Source organism: Salvelinus sp. IW2-2015, linkage group LG10, assembly GCF_002910315.2.
Source record: "Salvelinus sp. IW2-2015 linkage group LG10, ASM291031v2, whole genome shotgun sequence".
Classification (NCBI taxonomy): domain Eukaryota; kingdom Metazoa; phylum Chordata; class Actinopteri; order Salmoniformes; family Salmonidae; genus Salvelinus; species Salvelinus sp. IW2-2015.
Window position 1 is genome coordinate 9168220 of NC_036850.1, and position 21317 is coordinate 9189536.

At 44.9% G+C, this 21317-nt stretch overlaps 1 protein-coding gene across 1 annotated transcript in view; it reads left to right on the forward strand.

Moving 5' to 3' along the window:
- The window catches only part of itfg1 (integrin alpha FG-GAP repeat containing 1), a 132259-nt gene that overhangs the window by 13352 nt on the left and 97590 nt on the right, over nt 1-21317 (forward strand). Inside the window, 3 exon segments of the mRNA XM_070445376.1 lie at nt 7363-7421; nt 10946-11027; nt 15088-15182. Coding sequence (XP_070301477.1) covers nt 7363-7421; nt 10946-11027; nt 15088-15182 — 236 coding nt within the window.

The window sequence follows — 21317 nt, forward strand, 5'->3', positions numbered from 1 at the left end:
TCTGATTGAGAGGTTATGAATAACTCAAAGCATTCCTCTCCAACTACACACACAGGGCTAGTGTTTTCCATGAAAATAAGTCAAATTGAAGATCGATTTAGATAGAAGCTATATTCCTTCTAGATTGGATCTGGAGATTATTTTCCAGAGTCATCTGTATACCCAACGTATAGGACCCAACAACATTGATTTGCTTTGCTTTAGAATCTCCCACTCACCTTCTCAAGACCGTCTACAGACCACTCTTCTTCTCATGCTGTTTGTCTGCCGTAGTTGCTGAAATGTACGCCACCTCTCTGTATCAGAGAAATGAACGCGTCGCTTTGTTGTCTCCTTCCTCCACTCAGAAAGATGGGCAACAGGGAAGGTCAGCATATAAGAGTGTTGGAGAAGAAGATGGATTTCTCCAGAGTTGCCTCCTTTTCCCTTGAGCCCCCCATTCCCTTTCTGTGGGTCCCTGTCTCCCAACATGTGTCCTGCTCCTAAGCAGAGCACAAGGAAGAGCATTCAAACCCATCGTATTGCCTGGTATTCCCAGCACTGAGATTATGGATGTGGGGGATGGAACTCCACACAGTGCTCTCGATTAAACACTCTCATTAGACTTAATTGAATATTGCTAACAAAACTGCGGGATAATGTTTACACTTCTCAAACAAGAGGTCCCCTCCCTTTGCTTTTTTATGTTTCTCATTGTAATCCGTATTAGATAGATAATGTGTGTAACACAGCAAGCCAGATGGATAGATATGTGTTTTTCTTTTTGTAAATGTATGTTATGTAACTATGTTTGGGATCGTGCTTTGCGCCTTTCTCCAAATCCGCTTGCATAGTCATTTCATGATTAATTGTCAATTCCATAGACACTATTCAATCAAGTAATTCCCATACCACGTCATGTTTAGCTGCTGCATAGCCGTTTCTATGTAGACCTGTATGTGTGAAGTCTGTCAGGGCATGAATAGAAGAGTATTTTCTTTAATAGCTCTCTTTGGATTTACTTTTTATGGCAGGTTTCCCCTAAAGGTATAATCTAAAATGTGCTCGTTAATATATTAATCCTGGAGTTCTTTGAAATATGCATGCCATAATGGAGAGGTAGCATGCCAAGCAGGCCTTGAAAAACAAACAACCAACCACAGAGAAGAGGACAGAGGCTTTCACCGTGCATGCTGGGAAACCTCCGGCAGCCAGTGAAGAAAAGGCGCTGTGTAATTGGTCCACATGTACAAGTCTAAAATTTGTGTGAAATTAACACTGTTAATCAAGACTATATTTTATGTTTTGTCCCCAATTTTATGGTATCCATTTGGTAGTTACAGTCTTGTCTCATCGCTGCAACTCCTGTACGGACTCGGAAGAGGCAAAGGACGAGAGCCGTGCGTCCTCCGAAACACAACCCAACCAAGCCGACACTGCTTCTTGACACAATGCCCGCTTAACCCGGAAGTCAGAGGAAACACAGTACACCTGAAGACCGTGTCAGCGTGCACTGCGTCCGGCCCACCACAGGAGTCCCTAGTCCGCGATGGGACAAMMACATCCCTGCCGTCCAAAACCCTCCCCTAACCCGGACGACGCTGGGCCAATTGTGTGCCGCCCCATGGGTCTCCCGGTCTGCGACAGAGCCTGGACTCGAACCCAGAATCTCTAGTGGCACAGCTAGCACTGCGATGCAGCGTCTTAGACCACTGTGCCACTCGGGAGGTAAGACTATATAAATATTTTTATCTAATTTAATCTGGGCCTCTGGAACATGATCAACAGTCCCTCTTTTCCTGTTATTTTTTTTTATGTCATTCCATGTTATTATCAGTGACACTCCTGATTATTCAATTAAGGAAGCAGTAAGACTGAAAGGACACTTGATTTGAGCTGATTGAATGGGCTACATCAGGCTCCATGAAAAGGAGAGGTAAACCGATACCCACTCTCCGGATCTGTAATGCCGGGCTCAAATCGACAATGGTTATCCTGCAAGTAACAATTAGCCTACCTCATCTGTGAACATATTTATGGTCTTGTGTGTTTTCTTAGATTTTTCTATTCTTACGAGGAGAATATTAACTGAAACAAACAATCACCCCTAATCCAAGAGAGGAGGTGGGAGAAACAATCAACTGATTAAGGATGAACACTTTGCAATTAAGATGTTAGAAATCACTGTTGGGATTTGCTGCTTCGTAGGTTTTCATCCGCAGATGCACCTGATTTTTTTTTACTCCAATGCCACAGCTTGGAAGTCTTGGTGTAATTAAACAACCTATTCTCTATTTTAAAGCTGCAATATGTAACTTTTTGGGCGACTTGACCAAATTAACATAGAAATGTGAGTTATAGATCTTTCATTCTCATTGAACACAAGTCTTAAGAGGCAGTAGATCTGTTTTATATGCTCTATTTCTATGCTTCTCGTTCTTAAGTTTCGTTTTTGCATCTATTACTTTCGGTTATGTAAACCAGCTGAAAATACAATATTTGTGGTAATGGAAAATATGTTTCACAACGGTTTAGATGGTACAATGAATCTCTACGCTTTACTTGCTTGTTTTGTCACAAACTGAATTTAGCCAAACTATTCAAATTTGAGCAACTAGGAAATGGCAGAGCGATTTCTGCATAGTGCACCTTTTAATAATTAAGACTTTCTTTAATTAGCTTTGTGGTTGCAATCCTGCAACTAGACTGTGACATGACATATCACTTAGAGCCCAGAGCCTTTCACGCATACCTGAATTATGCATTCGATGGAGTCACGGGTTGAATATGCACAAGTCTGTTTCGAAGTCTATCCAATTGCCTGTACTGTGTATTTCAACCTGCAAGTTTCTGCACCTTTTGTAATTTGTTTTGTATTTAAAGTCATGATGAATGGCTTTCCCTAATGAATTATTGTCGGGAACCCTGGCCCTAGGCAACAGCAGTGACTAGGGTCTGGGATGAATGACGGACTCTCTTGGTAACTTCGAAAAGGAAAAAAAATGTATTCAGGGGCGGAGCTTCAGACAGACAACTATCCCAAAAAATCACGAGGCGTGCTGGGACGTTGCGATCTGATACCAAAGTTTGCCGGTATAAAGCAGTGATTTTAGTGAAGGTAGTTGATGCAAACTAGCCACTGATACATTGAGGGGGGCAACCTGTCTGTCTATGGGGACTTCTAATGAATAGGTTATAGGATTATTATTCATACATGGCATGAGAAAGGTGAAGACAAGCCACATAGTTCACTCTCATTATCACTGTGTAGAGGTGGAGAGTAATTACTGCCGTCTTCACAGACTTTGAATTAACCCAAGCTTTCACACCTGTCATAACACAGTCACTTTGATTATAAATACATTGGATCATTTCACCATGACATTTATTTTATGTTCATCAGTACTTTTCCATGCATAATGTAATTGATCAAATCATGTCATGATATTAGTATAATACAGGAAGGCACAATTTATAGTCCAATATTAACACGTGGGGAAGGGGGGGATTGGAGGGCAAGTATTTTACATTTTGCAATATTTAGCAATCATAGTAAAAGTCTGATAGCAGTAGTTGTGATGTGTGTGTGCATGTGTGAGTGAGTGCATGTGTGAGTGAGTGCATGTGTGCTAAGATGGGAAGATTCAGAGCAGGTGGGCAGACCAGTTCAAGTGTTCAGCAGTCTGATGGCTTGTAGATACCAACAGGCTCAGAGACAGTTTCTATCAGACCTCATGCTCCGACACCATCTTCCCGACGGTAAGGGAATGAACAGCTCGTGGCTGGTGTGTGTGGTTTTTGATAATGCCGCGGGCCTTCCTCGGCCACTGTTTCTAGTAGATGTCCTGGATGGGTGGGAGCACATCCCATTTATATTGTGTTATATTGACTACTACTGTGTTTTCCTGATATCCCTCTTGCTCAAGTAGCGGTGCCATTTGTAAAAAATAATTTAAAAAATAAAAGTGTTATACGCGTAGAACTGTGTAAAACCAAGTGACGGAAGAAGTTTATACAGCCGTTTTTATTTTACTGGGCAGAGGTCTTTATAGAGCCACCGAGGTATGTCGTTACTGTGAACCAGGGAGAGGAGGAGGAGGAGGATGACGAGGAGGAGTAGGAGGAGTGTCCCGTGGGGGGCTGTAAGTGTTTACAGGCTTTCTCAGTGATGTGGAGAGCTCCCCTGCCTCGTCCATGCCCTCTCTAATCAGACAGGCAGATACCCACCGCTAGCTGGGGAGAGCTTCCTTACAGCCTGATTTTAATGAACCTGTTTACTCCTCATCAGCAGACTGCAGGAGGCTACACACTCCACATGGGTCACACGTCTGAAGATCACAGAGGGAGTGCGAGAGAGAGACTCATGGAAAGTGAGAATGCAGCTAAACTCTGCGGTTGCCTCAGCAACACACTGTGAAATGTATAGTAGTGTCTGTCTCCAAAGGTCTCTATCTATCTGTATGGATAACCTCTCCACCCCACTCCCCTCTGTATCTGCTGCCCACAGTGGGACCATTGATCAAAGCAGCCTCTCTGTGGATGAGATTATCGCTCCCTTCCATGAAAAGGGCATCGGCCTGCATGATGGCAGATTTTAAAGGATCATGTGGTGTGTGGAGTTTTCTTTGTGTGCCTTCCATTTTGCCACACTTAGGCTTATCACAGTTCGATGTTGGTTTTCCATGGGCGGTATGAAGCAGACACTGCACGAGTGGAATAGGAATGTCGACTTAAGAGAAAAGGACAGCGCTCTACTCCAAAAATCAGTTTAATATCTCATTGGAATTGGAAGACACCATCCGAATTATCATGCTGTCTTTTACAGTGCACAGAACATAAGTGCTTTTCACTTATTATGACGAGCATATTTCTATAGGGAGAAGACACATTGGACCCTGCAGGCATTTTTTTCTGCCACCCTGGTAATGTTAGAAGACGCATTGAGAAGTTTAATTTAGTATTCTGTCTTGCATGTGATGTCTCACAATAGATTAATTAATAACTGTAGAGATAGGGATCCCAGCTAAGTTATTCCATCCCTTTTCCTTCTTTCTTAGTGTTGCTGCTGAGTTCCCCCAGCCCTGAGCTAAACAGGGAGCCCACACAGAGCCCAAGGGCTCATCACTACCATTAGTTCATGTACAATTAGCTTTTCTGCAGACTGGAGGTTGCTTCTAAAAGTGCAACGGCATTTAGAATTAAATTGAGAGAAAAAAATTAAGAATAATTGCTGCGGAACGGAAGTAAAAAGAAAAAGCACTGAAATACGTACAGTACCTGTCAAAAGTTTGGACACACCAACTCATTCAAGGGTTTTTATTTATCTTGACTATTTTCTAGATTGTAGAATTATAGTGAAGACATAAAAACTATGAAATAACACATATGGATTCATGTAGTAAACAAAAAAGTGTTAAACAAATCAAAATATATTTTAGCTATATTAGATTCTTCAAAGTAGCCATCCTTTGCCTTGACAGCTTTGCACACTCTTGGCATTTTCTCAACCAGCTTCACCTGGAATGCTTTTCCAACAGTCTTGAAGGAGTTCCCACATATGCCGAGCACTTGTTGACAGCTTTTCCTTCCCTCTGGGGTCCAACTCATCCCAAACCATCTCAATTGGGTTGAGGTCGGGTGATTGTGGAGGCCAGGGCATCTGATGCAGCACTCCATCACTCTCCTTGGTCAAATAGCCCTTACACAGCCTGGAGGTGTGTTAGGTCATTGTCCTGTTGAAAAACAAATTATAGTCCCACTAAGCGCAAAACAGATGGCATGACGTATTGCTGCAGAATGCTGTGGTAGCCATGCTTGTTAAGTGAGCCTTGAATTCTAAATAAATCACAGACAGTGTCACCAGCAAAGCCCCCGCACACCATCACACCTCCTTCTCCATGCTTCACGGTGGGAACCACACATGCAGAGATCATCCGTTCACCTACTCTGCGGCTCATAAAGACATGGCCGCCAGGAAACCTAAAATCTCAAAGGACAGATTTCTACCGGTCTCATGTCCATTGCTTGTGTTTCTTGTCCCAAGCAAGTCTCTTCTTATTGGTGTCCTTTAGTAGTGGTTTCTTTGCAGCAATTCGACCATGAAGGCCTGATTCACACAGTCTCCTCTGAACAGCTGATGTTGAGATGTGTCTGTTACTTGAACTCTATGAAGCATTTATTTGGGCTGCAATTTCTGAGGCTGGTAACTCTAATAAACTTATTCTCTGCAGCAGAGGTAACCCTGGGTCTTATGAGAGCTAGTTTCATCGTAGGGCTTGATGGTTTTTGCGACTGCACTTGAAGAAACGTTCAAAGTTCTTGAAATGTTCCTCATTGACTGACCTTCATGTCTTAAAGTAATGATTGACTGTCGTTTCTCTTCGCTTATTTGAGCTGTTCTTGCCATAATATGAACTTGTTCTTGGTCTTTTACCAAATAGGGCTWTCTTCTGTATACCCCCCCACCTTGTCACAACACAACTGATTGGCTCAAACGTATTAAGAAGGAAAGAAATTCTACAAATGTACTATTAACAAGGCACACCTGTTAATTGAAATGCATTCCAGGTGACTACCTCATGAATCTGGTTGAGGGCATGCCAAATGTGCAAAGCTGTAATCAAATCTATATTTATATTTGCTTAACACTTCAGTATGTGTTATTTCATAGTTTTGATACCTTCACTATTATTCTACAATGTAAAAAATAAAGAAAAACCCTTGAATGAGTAGGTGTGTCCAAACTTTTGACTGGTACTGAAAAGAAAACACTGTTCATCTGTTTTTACTATTCGCCATCTTATCTCTCTCTCTGGCCATAGGGCTTACCAGTCTCACACTGTGAACTGACGTGTGATTGGACAGTACAATGCAGGAGATGTGATGAATATGATGAACAAACCTACTAATTCAGTGTCCTTGTGGTTAGTTTGTGTCCGCCCTGAGATTGGAAGTTTGCGAGTTAGATCCCCGGCTGAGTCATACCACATACTGTAAAAATGGCACCCGATCCATCTCTGCTTGGCACTCAGCATTAATGCGATATATTGGAGGTAAGGCCCTGCGATAGACTAGCATCCTGTCCAGGGGGTGTACTTGTACATCAAGCTGACTCACTCTACAGAAACAGGAGATAGGCTCCTGCTCCCATCAGCCGTTCCGGCTCCACAAGCAAAATCAACGTAACTTATTTTTTTACTGCACAGTCAAGGGTTGCTATAGCTTCTGTTTCTATACTGTTGGCTTCTGTTCTCTATCTTACACCTCTTACACCTCTGTCACTGTAGGCCTCAGACGGTTCCATTTGTCTCTGGTTTTCTTTGGTTCTACTGGAGAAATGGCTCCCAGTGAATAATAACATATTTTCTCTCATTCTATTTTCAGATTTGTTCCTCACAACCCAAGTTGGCAATGGTCTGGGCTTCGAGACGTGGATTAATAAGGTACGACACAATCACATTTCTCTTTTATGTTGACTCAGTGTACAATGACAATCTACAGTCAGTGAAAACATGGGTAGAGTTTAGTTGGGGCAGCAGGAAGCCTGGTGGTTAAGAGCATTAGGCCAGTATCCAAAAGGTCGCTGGTTCGAATCCCCAAGCAGACTATGCGAAAAATCTGCCGATGTGCCCTTGAGCAAGGCACATAATCCTAATTGCTCCTGTAAGTCGCTTGGGATAAGAGCGTCTGCTAAATGACAAACATGTAAATGTAGTTGTTTCTCTCACAGCACAGTCATTTCAGAGAGACTTTCTTTTTGGTAGATTTTATTCGGCGCTTCCACTGTTGTGGTAGTTTGCATTCTGCAAGTGCACTGGTACAGTCAGTTCAGGTTTTTTAGGGTATTTAAAATTCAGGATGCAGAGGCTCACGAAGCACAGGCAGGGCACCCGCCTTTTGTGAAGAAGAAGAAGAAGATGAGAGGAGGAGGGAAGGGTTGAGGTTGCAGGGATATGAAAAATGTGACCGAGGGAGGGATAGGAAGGAGGGCAAAATGGATGAAAACGGTGGGATAGGGGAGAAAAAGAGAGAGTTTCTTTGGTGCAGTATTGTAGATGGACCCTGTTCACCTCCTGCTGACTTTGACCTCTCCAATGCTGCAACTGGTCTGTCTTGAGCTGGAGGGAACCTTTCTGACAGTGCTTTAATAATCTATTTTTATGGAGGTAATCTCCCCTGTGTTCCCCGGGCCGTGTTGCTTTACCTCAGCCTGTAGGGACACTGCACAGTGCATCAGCCAAAGACAGACAGTCCAGCAGGGGATAATTGGGTTGGGTGATTAAAAGCAGAGGTGTGTTCACCAAATCCTTCATCCCGTCTGATTCATCCAGCCGGTTTACCCGTTCCTGTTGGTGGTGTTCTTTTTGTTTCTAGAACGTATTTTGGGAGGACGAGGGGTTTGCTTTAAGGGTTGATGGTGGAATGCACCGGTGATTGGTGGCAACAGAGTTATTGAAGTGTTTCCATGATTTAATTCACAGACGTAACACACGCGCGCACACACACACACACCCTGTGACAGACACACACCAGAGACTAATTTCCTGGTTTCCTCTGTGTAAGACCCCAGTGATCCCTGGCTGCTGCCTTTACTGGGCGGTCTTTCGTTTAACAGCTGCAGGTCACAGGCCAGTGCTTTCGCCCATTTCAACACTTCATTTTAATGACTTTCTTTCCGAAGACTCCCCGGGCATCCTTCTGCTCTTCTCTCTGATTACGCAAGAACAGCCTTTTGTTTGTGGAGAAGGGAAAGGCAGAGGGAACGCTTTTCATTGGCTAATACCAAGCCATGGGCAACCCCTTTACTTTAATACCTGATATGATCTGTCAATTCACCAGCTGAAGGAGCCGTTCCTGCTAAACAAACATGCAGGGAACGCATTAGCTGTTTGATACGTTTTCTCAGTAGTCGCAGTAAAGTGGATTCGAAAAGCGCGTCGTTGCATGAGAGACACGCCAAATGCACTGTGTGTAAACGTGAACCTGCTGCCGTAGTCTGCGGATCTTCACACTTCAATCAGCGCGCCTCACTCAATCAGAAAGGCGACACGACAGATTTAATCAGGAACGGCTTCCGTGCCTCAAATGCTCAATCAGTAGGCCACCACCAGTCAATCACAAAGATTTAGATCTCCCCTACTATACTCTAGAGATGGTTAACACTGACTGCATCATATTATTWWTTTTTTTMGGGGGGGTGGATTTTGTTGGTATTTTACTCCCTTTTTCTCCCCAATTACGATCTTGTCTCATCGCTGCAACTCCCCAACGGGCTCGGGAAGCGAAGGTCGAGTCACCCGTCCTCCAAAACATGACCTGCCAACCCGTTCAACTGACAACTGAGGTCAGCCTGCAGGTGCCCGGCCCGCCACAAGGAGTCGCTAGAGCGTGTTGAGCCAAGTAAAGCACCTCCGGCCAAACCCTCCCCTAACCTGGACGACGCCGGGCCATTTGTGCGCCGCCCTATGGGACTCCCGAACACGGCTGGTTGTGACACAGCCCGGGAACAAACCCGGGTCTGTAGTGACGCCTCTAGCACTGCGATGCAGTGCCTTAGACCGCTGCGCCACTCGGGATGCCCCCACAACTCAATCTTCTTGTTTTTAAAGCACGCCCGCAATCCACGAGTTAGTCACACACACATATGGACACACTCAATCAAAACACACTCAGTCGGAGCATCTCCGTGTGTTCCGAACAGATTTAACCATCCAGGTGTCTGTGTTCTCCAAACACACCATCATCGGTGCTCCATAAGTCAACCCCAGACTCAATTAGATGATCACCGTGTAACATAACACAGACCCAAATCAGCAGAGCCACACTGCGGAGCGGTGCGTCCTGCCATGCCGTAGCTGCTCGGTAGGTACTGAATAACGGAGAGAGAGAGAGAGAGCGAGAGAGAGAGAGATGCGTGATGCGTGATGGATGGGCAGGCAGGAGACACTCACATGCTCGCTCAGTCTGAAAAGCTGCCTACTTTTTGTCTGACTGCCAGGTAATAAATAAGCAGAAAGGAAAAGTAGTGAACGAACGGGATGCTTCTCTCTGAAAATATTGCCAGATGCCATAAATCAGTAATGGGTTGCTCGGTAGGCCTCCTCTTTCCTACCGGGCCGGGCTCTCATCTGCTGCTCCAGAAGGGAGAAGGAGATAAGGAGAGCGGAAGAGTTTTACAGCCCCCCAATATCTCCCCCTTTTCTGTTTTTGTACCAAATACACGATTCATTATGCCACATCATGTAGAGTCACGGAGCAGGGAGGGAAGTCCTGCTGCGTTCACGTTATGGTATCAAAACTAAAGCAACTCCTGTTTTAGAAAAAGTATTTGACGTTATCTTTTTGGGACCTCACATTCTAAGGCAACGGGCCATATGTTTGGGTTGAAAGAAGCCGGCAGAACCTACGACTGAGCCGTGTGTATCCCAGCCCGCTAGTGTGTTTCTATATGTAGCTCGCTGCATGGTTTCTTGGGTGCAGCGTGTTTCCTCTGGCTGGAGTGTAAAGGCCAGAGGGTCTTCTACATGGTAACAGGAGAGTGTTCCTGGGGCCTTGTGTCAGGGTCTGCTGAGAGATCTGTGTTAATGAATGTCACTGTGTGGGTCAAGAGCCCAGACTCTAGTAAGAACACACACGCGCTGATACTCCTGCCATATTTATATACAGTAAAGAGAAACCTTTTGTATAGAGAGACTATTCCAGCTTGAATCTCAAAGCACAGCCATGTTATTCGCTTTGCTACTGTTCCACTGTAACCCCCCCGTGTCCCCTGTCACCCCCGTGTCCCCTGTTACCCCCCCGTGTCCCGTCACCCACTCTGCCTGCTCACACAATTAAAGCAGCCCCTTACTAATGGATGGTCAAAGTACCAGGCCATTTGTCCTTTCACTCTGTCCATCATTCAGTTTTGAAATGTACAGTAGGCAACTGTATCTACGTTTTAATTTGAACATTCCTTTTTTTTCAGGATGGGAACTTCACCAAAACCCAGCCCGGAAGTGTACCAGAAAATGTCAAGAAAGTTGGCCAGTCTTCTTTTGTCGACTTTAGTGAGTTTTCTCATTCCGTGTTTTCTCATTCGGTCTTTTAAACTCCCAGTTCCATCATTGCTCTTTCGCAGTATCAGGAATTGTTGGTGTCTGTCTTCAAAGGCCCCTAAATGTAACTGTCTGTGCTCTTTCGGGATGACATTTTCAAACAGCTCTGATCTAATAGCATTTCCCAGACAGAGAGAGCACAGAGTTTCCCAACATCCTATCTTGTTAGAATGTCTCAGCTTTACTCATTGTTCAGAAGTTTGTTTGCTTGGGCGTTGAAGTAAAAATTCAGTCCCAGTAGATGAGTTGTAATCTTAAAGTTGAAGTAGGTCCAAAATCACATTGTATTTCTAGATGGGCCACAGGGTTCTAATCAATTCCATATCATAAAGCAGCATATCCACTCTAAGTAAACTATTTGTTACATTTTGACTGGATGAAACACACACAAATACATAAGTCAGGGGTGACATGAAATATTTAGTGTACAAATTTCCTCATCCCAAAAATGCAAATGTTTCTTGAGCCCAGGGAAATACCAAGGGAAATTACCTATGTGGTTTTCTGTGTGTATTTAATTCTTTATTTCTGACTGACTTGGCCTTTTTGTTCAAATCTCAAGCTTATCTGAGCAAACTTTTTCTTTAATCATCTTTTCACTGTATCACTATGGAAATGTCACTTCAAGCTGTTACCATGGTTAGGAAGGTTAAGAGGAGGATGCTCAAAGACTTTCCTTAAAGATTCAGAGGGATATATCTTGTCATCGCTGTTACACTTTCAGGCTCTGGAGGTCAATAAGGATTGACGGGAATCGGAGGAACGCGTCTTTGCTTTTGCCCCCGTTTGTTTATGTGACGCGTCACTGTTTTGATCAGCTGTGCACATGTGTTGGTGATGCTGTTTTAAATGGAAAATGGATGACTAATGAATGAAGACGGACTGACCATTCATAGTATGAAACACAATGAGTGTTGAATGTTGGCTCTGATGTTGGAGCTCCCAATTACTCCGTGTTGCCCTCTCGTTACCTTCTATTAACCCCTCGGAATTCATTATATTTTCCATCCTTTTCTTTTTCTGCACTTGCTTGCTCTTGGCCCTTGTCACTGCATCGTGCCAGGCAGGCAGGAGAACCGGGGCATAAGCCAGCACACGCCTGTAACACCTGCAACGAGTTTAAAGAGCTTAATTGCACTGATCTTCAAAGCACGTTGTCCTTGATTTCACTTTTGTTCCCTGAGTCGACCAAGAGCTTTTGGTGCCTAATTTTAAAAAATATATTGGATTCAGAGCACCTGTTCTGTGGAGATGGGGGGGGGACATGACCTCCAGGAGAGGAATGAACGAGAAGGAGACTGGGCTCTTCAAAAGGGTCAAATGATTTCAATGTGCGAGAAATAAAAAGAAAAAAGCAGCACAGAAAAGCTGGATATGTGCAGATAGAACACAGACAGGGGGAGATGGAGCTGGGAGAAGGGAGAATAGACAGAGGGAGTAATAGAGAGAGGGAGATGGAGCTGGGAGAGGGAGGAATAGAGAGAGGGAGTAATAGAGAGAGGGAGAAGGGGGAATAGACAGAGGGAGGAATAGAGAGAGGGAGATGGAGCTGGGAGAAGGGGGAATAGACAGAGGGAGGAATAGAGAGAGGGAGATGGAGCTGGGAGAAGGGGGAATAGGCAGAGGGAGATGGAGCTGGGAGAGGGAGGAATAGAGAGAGTGAGATGGAGCTGGGAGAGGAGGAGTAGAGAGAGGGAGATGGAGCTTGGAGAGGGGGGAATAGACAGAGGGATCTAGGAGAGGGGGGAATAGGCAGAGGGAGAAGGAGGAATAGAGAGATGGAGCTGGGAGAGGGGGGGGGGGAGGAATAGAGAGAGGGAGATGGAGCTGGGAGAGGGAGGAATAGAGAGAGGGAGATGGAGCTTGGAGAGGGGGGAATAGGCAGAGGGAGATGGAGGAATAGAGAGATGGAGCTGGGAGAAGGGGGAATAGACAGAGGTAGATGGAGGAATAGAGAGGGAGATGGAGGAATGGAGATGGAGCTGGGAGAGGGAGGAATAGAGAGAGGGGGGAATAGACAGAGTGAGCTAGGAGAGGGGGGAATAGACAGAGGGAGATGGAGCTGGGAGAGGGAGGAATAGAGAGAGGGAGATGGAGCTGGGAGAGGGAGGAATAGAAAGAGGGAGATAGGAAAGCGAGGAGCGTGACGCGTCTGCTTGATATCGGAGTGGGAGTTATTCTGATCACACTCCAAGCTTTCAATTTCCGCATACACCTCAGTGATAGATCGCGGATACAGGAGAGACCGTCCTCCTAAACCGCTTCTCCAACACACACACACCATCTCTATCGCCTTACTCACTACATCATCAACAATTCATCCATAACATGAATCTATGAGCTTTCAAATAGTGATAAAGGTAATATAATGTTGGGCTGTTTCCATTTTACATCCACACGCACACATTCATTGTGTGGTTTTTCAGTGTTACCAACTAAGGTTAGACTTAGCGTGTCAAACTCATTCCATGGAGGGCCTGCAGGTTTGAGTTTTTTTTCTCCTTTCAGTTAAGACCTAGACAACCAGGTGAAGGGGAGTTCCTTACTAATTATTGACCTTAATTCAGCAATCAAGTACAAGGTCTGAGGGAAAACCCGCAGACACTCTGCCCTCCGTGGAATGAGTTTGACACGCGCATTAGAATGACTCCACGAGAATGTCTGTTGAAGTAAGCCACAGTTTAACGGCTGCATCCGCTGGTGCAACGCTTCCGTCACAATATAGCCACGCCACCGTAGTCTTAATGCGTGCACAACATACGCCAGACAAAACGTTCCGTCCGCCTTATCATAACCGTAATTGCATTTCTCAAAGCGACAGCGCCCGATGCGTAAGTCATTGATGGAGACTGCACAGCTGAGGACCACAGGAGGAGTTGACTGTTAATGCAGGTGGAGGAATTACGTCGACGACGTGACAATTTGTGTTCTGGTTTTTCTCCCGAGCGACCGTACTAGCGTACATCTGAGGTGACGGCCGTTTTTTTGCTGAGCGCTTCGCGGAGGATTTCCTCTCCTCCGTTAGTGTCTTAACAGTGACAGCTCTGTAGAACTACAGTGGTCCGTGTGCAGAGAGTCTTCTCAGGTAATGCTTTTGAAATATGAATGGGGTATTTTTGATGGTTCCCCCCTTCCCTCTCTCCCAGGCAGTATTTATTTTGTTGTTCATCTCTGATGTGATATTTCTCTGACGTTGTCGAGGTACACTTCTCTGCCTCTTTTTTTTTGAGAGCAAGGATAACACCTCGTACATTGTTTTCTCTTTAAATCGGCGCGCACCAACACACACACACACAAATAAAATGTGTCCAACTTTTCACATTGACACACACAGAGAGAGCCTCCTTAGCCCTTCCCAAGTCTGGTTGCATGACAGGGTCCAGATCAGATTACAGACTGGGGTGTTGTAATGTGTCTGGCTGCAGGCTGGTTCCCTGGGCCAGGGGAATACAGGAAGTGTGGAGAGTGTGTAATCTCTGGGTTTCTCCGCAGGCCCGGCCTCTGATTTACATTGTTATTGGTCCTGTGTTGTATCCTATGAATGCCAATGGGGTTGTCACCCTGCATCAGAGCTTCACCAGGCACTGCGGTTTCCCTCTCTCTCTCTTTCTTCTCCTCCTCCTATCTCTCCATCCGCCTCTCCCTCTCTCTGTGTTTTTTCCTTCTCCCACTCTCTGTCTGAATAATAATGTGCTTCATTAGTGGAAGCCAGTGCCATCCTACTGGTCTGACAGTAAACATCAGTGGATGATAACACAGGAAAAACGACTGGCAAGCTCGCTCCGATTTGTGAAACTACTGTTTTAGTCTCCATCATTCACCTTTTACCTCACTCCCATCTCTCATCTCCCTCCCTCCCTACCTACCTGTCTCTCTCTCTTTCCTCAATGCCCTGATGAAATGTTTTTACTCTTACCTCCGCTGTTCTGTCTCTGTTCATCTCAGTCTTTCCCCATCATCCTGCTTTCTTGTTGCTCCTTGTTTTATTCATGTCTTTCTCTTTTTCTCCCAGATGGAGATGGGTTCCAGGACCACCTTCTCCCAGTGTGTCTGGACGATGCATGCCACAGGAGTGAGCACAGAGCAAGAGTTACAGTATATACAGGGGTAGGAGAATTTAATAAAAAAGAGAATATAGAATCCATGTTCAATCTGAAAGCCTGTAGCCTTGAGCTTTGGTAAAGAAGTAATTTGATGAGGGTACCTTTCTAAGCCCGGATGAGGGTACCTTTCTAAGCCCGGGGAACCTGAGGTACAGTGCTCCCCCCATTGAAACCTGACGAGAGATCTCGAATCCTGTTCCATCCTTCAACTAAACTAGCCCTGCCTTCGTCCTTCACAGGCTGCCATTTTGAGTGGCAGTTTTTTTTCTTTTCTTCTTTCAGACATGAGCATCTTGGTTATGTTGTAAACACCAGGGGTCCTTTAGAAGAGCTGCTGAGTGACACAGCCAATACCCGCATCACCCCCACCTCTTCACCTCTGTCTGACTCCCATCTCTTAGTCTCAGAACCACTCTCTCCCATAACTACCCCCCTCATCCAGGGGATCGACAGCACACACTCATAAGTGGCAGGACAACAATGGAGAAAATGGGTTCATAGCCACTCCGAGACTAATGAGAGTCTTGCAGAGAAGATAACAGTCAGCACGGCGCTCACATTTTCCCCCACACACGTCTGCTTTTGTGTGCCTGTCACAGACAATTATGATTTGAGCAGGGGGGAGACTGAGGGAGAAGGAAAGGAGAAAGATGGCAGAACACATGTTGGCTTTTGTTTGGTTGTCATACTGTGCAGTTCTTCGCTGTCAGAGATGAGGAGAATGGAAAAGTTTTCCGTAGGTGATTCCATTAGCGATCCTCTAGCGAGCTACTTCTACCTTTACTCACTCTATCTTCTCCCCCACTTTCTATATATACTGTATCTCTCTCGCACTTTTTTTTCTTCTTCTCTCTCTCTTTTTTTTCTCTCTCACCACTGAGTTCCTGCTCGTTTTCTCTCAGCTAGCTTGTGGGTCCCTCTGACCTCAGGCTACGAGACATGATTGGATTAGAAGCTTGGTAGGAGGAGATGCTCTGTTCAATCAGTGTCTGGGATCTTTGTCTGTGTAGGTACGCGTTCCGGTACGTTCCTGCAGGTGTGTATGCTTCTGTCGAGACGTGTCTGTGTCTGTGTGCAGGAACATGGCTCCCCCCGCTTTCCCCTCCCACACTGATTGAGGCCATTTGATCTCGCTGTGTGTTTTTCCTATCACGCTAATCCGCTGCTCATTGACAGCGTAAACATGTAGCTTCACACTCATTAGACTGTTTACAGAGGCTGTCCATTATATTCACTCACACTGCATGTGTACACGCCCTCTGAATATGAGCACAGCACACTGGGTCTCATTGAATTGCTGCATGAGAAGGGATAGGCTATTTTCTCCAATAGCTGGAACTCCATACATCTACCTACCATATCCATCCAGACCTATACCAATCCACCCCATATCCATCCAGACCTATACCAATCTACCCCATATCCATGAAGTATTAGTATCTCTTTTGAGTGTACAGTGCCTTGCAAAGTATTCATCCCCCTTGGCGTTTTTCCTATTTTGTTGCATTAGAACCTGTAATTTAAATTGATTTTCATTTGGATTTCATGTAATGGACATACACAGAATAGTCCAAATTGGTGAAGTGAAATGAAAAAAATGACTTGTTTAAAAAAAAACTACAAATAAATAAGTAAAAGTGGTGCGTGCATATGTATTCACCTCCTTTGCTATGAAGCCCCTAAATAAGATCTGGTGCAACCAATTACCTTCAGAAGTCACATAATTAGATTGCACACAGGTGGGCTTTATTTAACTAAGTGTCACGTGATCTGTCACATGATCTCAGTGTATATATACACCTGTTCTGAAAGGCCCCAAGTCTGCAACACCATCAAGCAAGGGGCACCACCAAGCAAGCGGCACCATGAAGAACAAGGAACTCCAAACAGGTCAGGGACAAAGTTGTGGAGAAGTACAGATCGGGGTTGGGTTATAAAAAAATATTCAAAACTTTGAACATCCCACAGAGCACCATTTAAATTCATTATTAAAAAATGGAAAGAATATGGCACCACAGCAAACCTGCCAAGAGAGGGCCGTCCACCAAAACTCACGGACCAGGCAAGGAGGTCATTAATCAGAGAGGCAACAAAGAGACCAAAGATAACCCTGAAGGAGCTGCAAAGCTCCACAGCGGAGATTAGAGTATCTGTCCATAGGACAAATTGAAGCCGTACACTTCACAGAGCTGGCTTTACGGAAGAGTGGCCAGAAAAACGGCATTGCTTAAAGAAAAAAATATTGTTTGGTGTTTGCCAAAAGGCATGTGGGAGACTCCCCAAACATATGGAAGAAGGTACTCTGATCAGATGAGACTAAAATGTTGCTTTTTGGCCATCAAGGAAAACATGTCTGGCGCAAACCCAACACATCATTACCCCGAGGATCCTCATCACCCCGAGGATCCGGGGTTCATGTTTTTCCATCGGCAGGGACTGGGAAACTGGAAACAGAATTGAAGGAATGATGGATGGCACTAAATATAGGGAAATTCTTGAGGGAAACCTGTTTCAGTCTTCCAAAGATTTGAGACTGGGTCGGAGGTTCACCTTCCAGCAGGACAATGACCCTAAGCATACTGCCAAAGCAACATTCGAGTGGTTTAAGGGGAAACATTTAAATGTCTTGGAATGGCCTCATCAAAGCCCAGACCTCAATCCAGTTGAGAATCCATGGTATGACTTAGAGATTGCTGTACACCAGCGGAACCCATCCAACTTGAAGGAGCTGGAGCAGTTTTGCCTTGAAGAATGGGCAGAAATCCCAGTGGCTATATGTGCCAAGCTTATAGAGACACCCCAAGAGACTTGCAGCTGTAATTGCTGCAAACGGTGGCTCTACAAAGTATTGACTTTAGGGGGGTGAATAGTTATGCACGCTCAAGTAAAAAAAAATTGTGTTATTTCTTATTTGTTTCACAATAAAAAACATTTTACATCTTCAAAGTGGTAGGCATGTTGTGTAAATCAAATGATACAAACCCCCAAAAAATCTATTTTAATTCCAGGTTGTAAGGCAACAAAATAGGAAAAATGCAAAAGGGGGATACTTTCGCAAGCCACTAGGTTTGATTTCACCCAGCCCTCTGTGTCCGTGGTCGGGGGAGGAGTCACGTGTCCCCCCTCCGACAGGATCCAGACATGTTAATGGAACCTATAGCCGGCCCTTCCTCCAGAGACTGGGATCCGTGGGCCGGGAGGTGGCCTAGAATTTGATTGTCCCTTAATCGGCGTGTCGGGAGGAAAGCCCATCCATAAAACATGGAGAGGGGAATAGCAGATTGTCTGAGGAGGCATGAGTAAGCGCCTAGGGATGTGCAAGGAATTCCAATGTGTAGGGGAGGGAGGGTGGGGTACATGGGTTGGCTCGTACAGCTCTACCTCCCCTCCCCTCCCCAGCCCACCACACTGTTATTCATTTCATTTTCATGTACTGCATATCCAAACCTTTGTCCCTAGGTTTGACAGTATCTGGAGCTGGTCGGATTGTTTCTTTGTATTTCTTTTTGGGAGGAAGATAAATAATATTTGTTCCTGTTGCCTGATTTATTACTCAGCCTTCTGCTGTGCTGCTGGCACCATTACAGCATGGGAACACTGTCCTGAATAGAAAAGTTTGTCGAGCCGAGTGTGTGTGTGTGTGTGTGCTTGTGTGTGTACAGTATATACAATGTTAGGTAGCCTACGTCTTCTTGATCCATTTGGATGGTCAGTCAATCATCTGAAGACTCACGACATGAGTGGGAACGGACAGTTGAGTTGAATCCCAGCCAAAGCCCACATCACTTGATGCATATGAGTGGAACAGGACATGGCCATTTTCTCCACCCCACCGCTTTAATATACACTGGCAAATTTCCAATGTGAAAGAGTCAGGCCATCAGTCTGAGACAGGGCACGGTAGCACCAGGTGACATCCACAGATAACCTCTGTCTTTGTGACATGCTGACATGTGGGTGTAGTCTGTCACCAGCTTTGTCATCAGCTCTTCCTCCCCGAACTCTTTCTCTCTCATGGACACCTGTCCATTGTTTTGTTATTCATCACAGGGCAATGAAATACGCTCTCTTTTTCTCTTGCTCTTCCTCACTCATTAAGCACCTCTTGCATTTCCCCTATTTTGTAACTTTTTTTGACATTTGCGTTAAAGGCATTTTATCTTGGCCTCAATTGTTAATTTGCCAAATCTGACTTTTAAAAAATCTCTGCATCTCTAACTCTATCATGAGAGATGTGGCATGCGATATACAGAAGTCCATCATAGATTATATACATAATTTAAGTAAGGGATGAACGCCGACTTTCTATACATTACCTTGGAATGAATGGACGACGCACTAGGACGATGGGTTTGCGGAGTCCCTCTGTGGAGTTAAATTTTCCAAGGTAATATACAGAGCGGAGGGGTTTTATCCCGCTTATACATTACCACAGATTCCAAAGAAAACTATACTAAAGCACAGATTTCTGATATAGAATAGAAATGACATGTTTTCATTTATATTTTCATTTTGATAAGTACATTTATACTTTTTTACCATCCCACCAGACCTGGTTGCTAGTCCGTTGCCAAAGACGTGATCCAGTCGTTCGTTCTTTTTATTCGGTTGCCATGATGGCCGGCAACGTTCTTATCCCTTGCTTGCTAGCTAGCCAACTATAGCTAGCACAGTCACGTCAAACACTGCAGCCAGAATAACAGCAGAGTAGCTGCATTTGCATTTGTTTAAGCTGTTTTCTAGTGGCATTTATTTGGATACATCCATAACAATGAGCTGATGATGCACCATTTCACCTGGCATAGAAAAGTGACTCACTCTTCACTGTTCATTACAGTACAGGAGGTCACATTGCAAATGAAACACTAGGTGAAAAGCTAGCTAAATCGTTTGGTGCTAGCAAATCTGCCAAAATAACAACCGAATTCAACAATACCAGTTGCTGAAAACAGCTCGTCAAACTATACTGAACAAAAATATAAACGCAACAATTTCAAAGATTTTACTGAGTTACAGTTTATATAAGGAAATCAGTCATTTGAAATAAATTCATTAGGCCCTAATCTATGGATTTCACATGACTGGGCAGGGGTACAGCCATGGATGGGCCTTGAAGGGCATAGGCCCACCCACTGGGAGCCAGGCCCAGCCAATCAGAATGAGTTTTTCCACACAAAATGGCTTTATTACAGACAGAAATACTGTTCAACATGGATTGTTGTGGCAAAGGAGAAATGCTTACTAACAGGGATGTAACACATTTATGCAAAAAATCTGAGAGAAATAAGCTTTTTGTGCGTATGGAAAATGGCTGGGATCTTTTATTTCAACTCATTTAACATGGGACCAACACTTTACATGTTGCGTTTATAATTTTGTTCAGTGTAGAAACATGTGGGAGGATTTGACAGCAGTGCCATTTTACACAATGACTGCAGCATTGAGGACATTTACATGCACAGTAATAATTCAATATTAAACTGATTATGACAGTTGGCAGATTATGCAATAGTCATGTAAACACCTTACTCTGTTTATCGTAATCGGCTTAAGGTCAAACTCGAAGTAAGCATAAACCGATTAAAACACCTGGTTTTCAGGCCTCCCGGGTGGCGCAGTGGRCTAGGGCACTGCATCGTAGCGCTAGCTGCGCCACCAGAGACTCTGGGTTCGCGCCCAGGCTCTGTCGCAGCCGGCCGCGACCGGGAGGTCCGTGGGGCGACGCACAATTGGCCTAGCATCGCCTGGGTTAGGGAGGGTTTGGCCGGTAGGGATATCCTTGTCTCATCGCGCACCAGCGACTCCTGTGTGCCGGGCGCAGTGCGCGCTAACCAAATGTTTCCTCCGACACATTCCTCCGACACATTGGTGCGGCTGGCTTCTGGGTTGGAGGCGCGCTGTGTTAAGAAGCCTTCATCTCTCCCGAGGCCGTACGGGAGTTGTCGCGATGAAACAATTGCTAGTAATTACTAGCAATTGGATACCACGAAAATTGGGGAGAAAAGTTTTCTGAGCAGTCATTATTAGGACATGTAACCTTAATTGGCTTTCCAGTAGTGTATTTTATGCACATGTGCTATCACCAGCCGAGCGAACCTCCCTCTTTAGCGCGAGTGAAGTGAGTTCGGAACAACTGAAT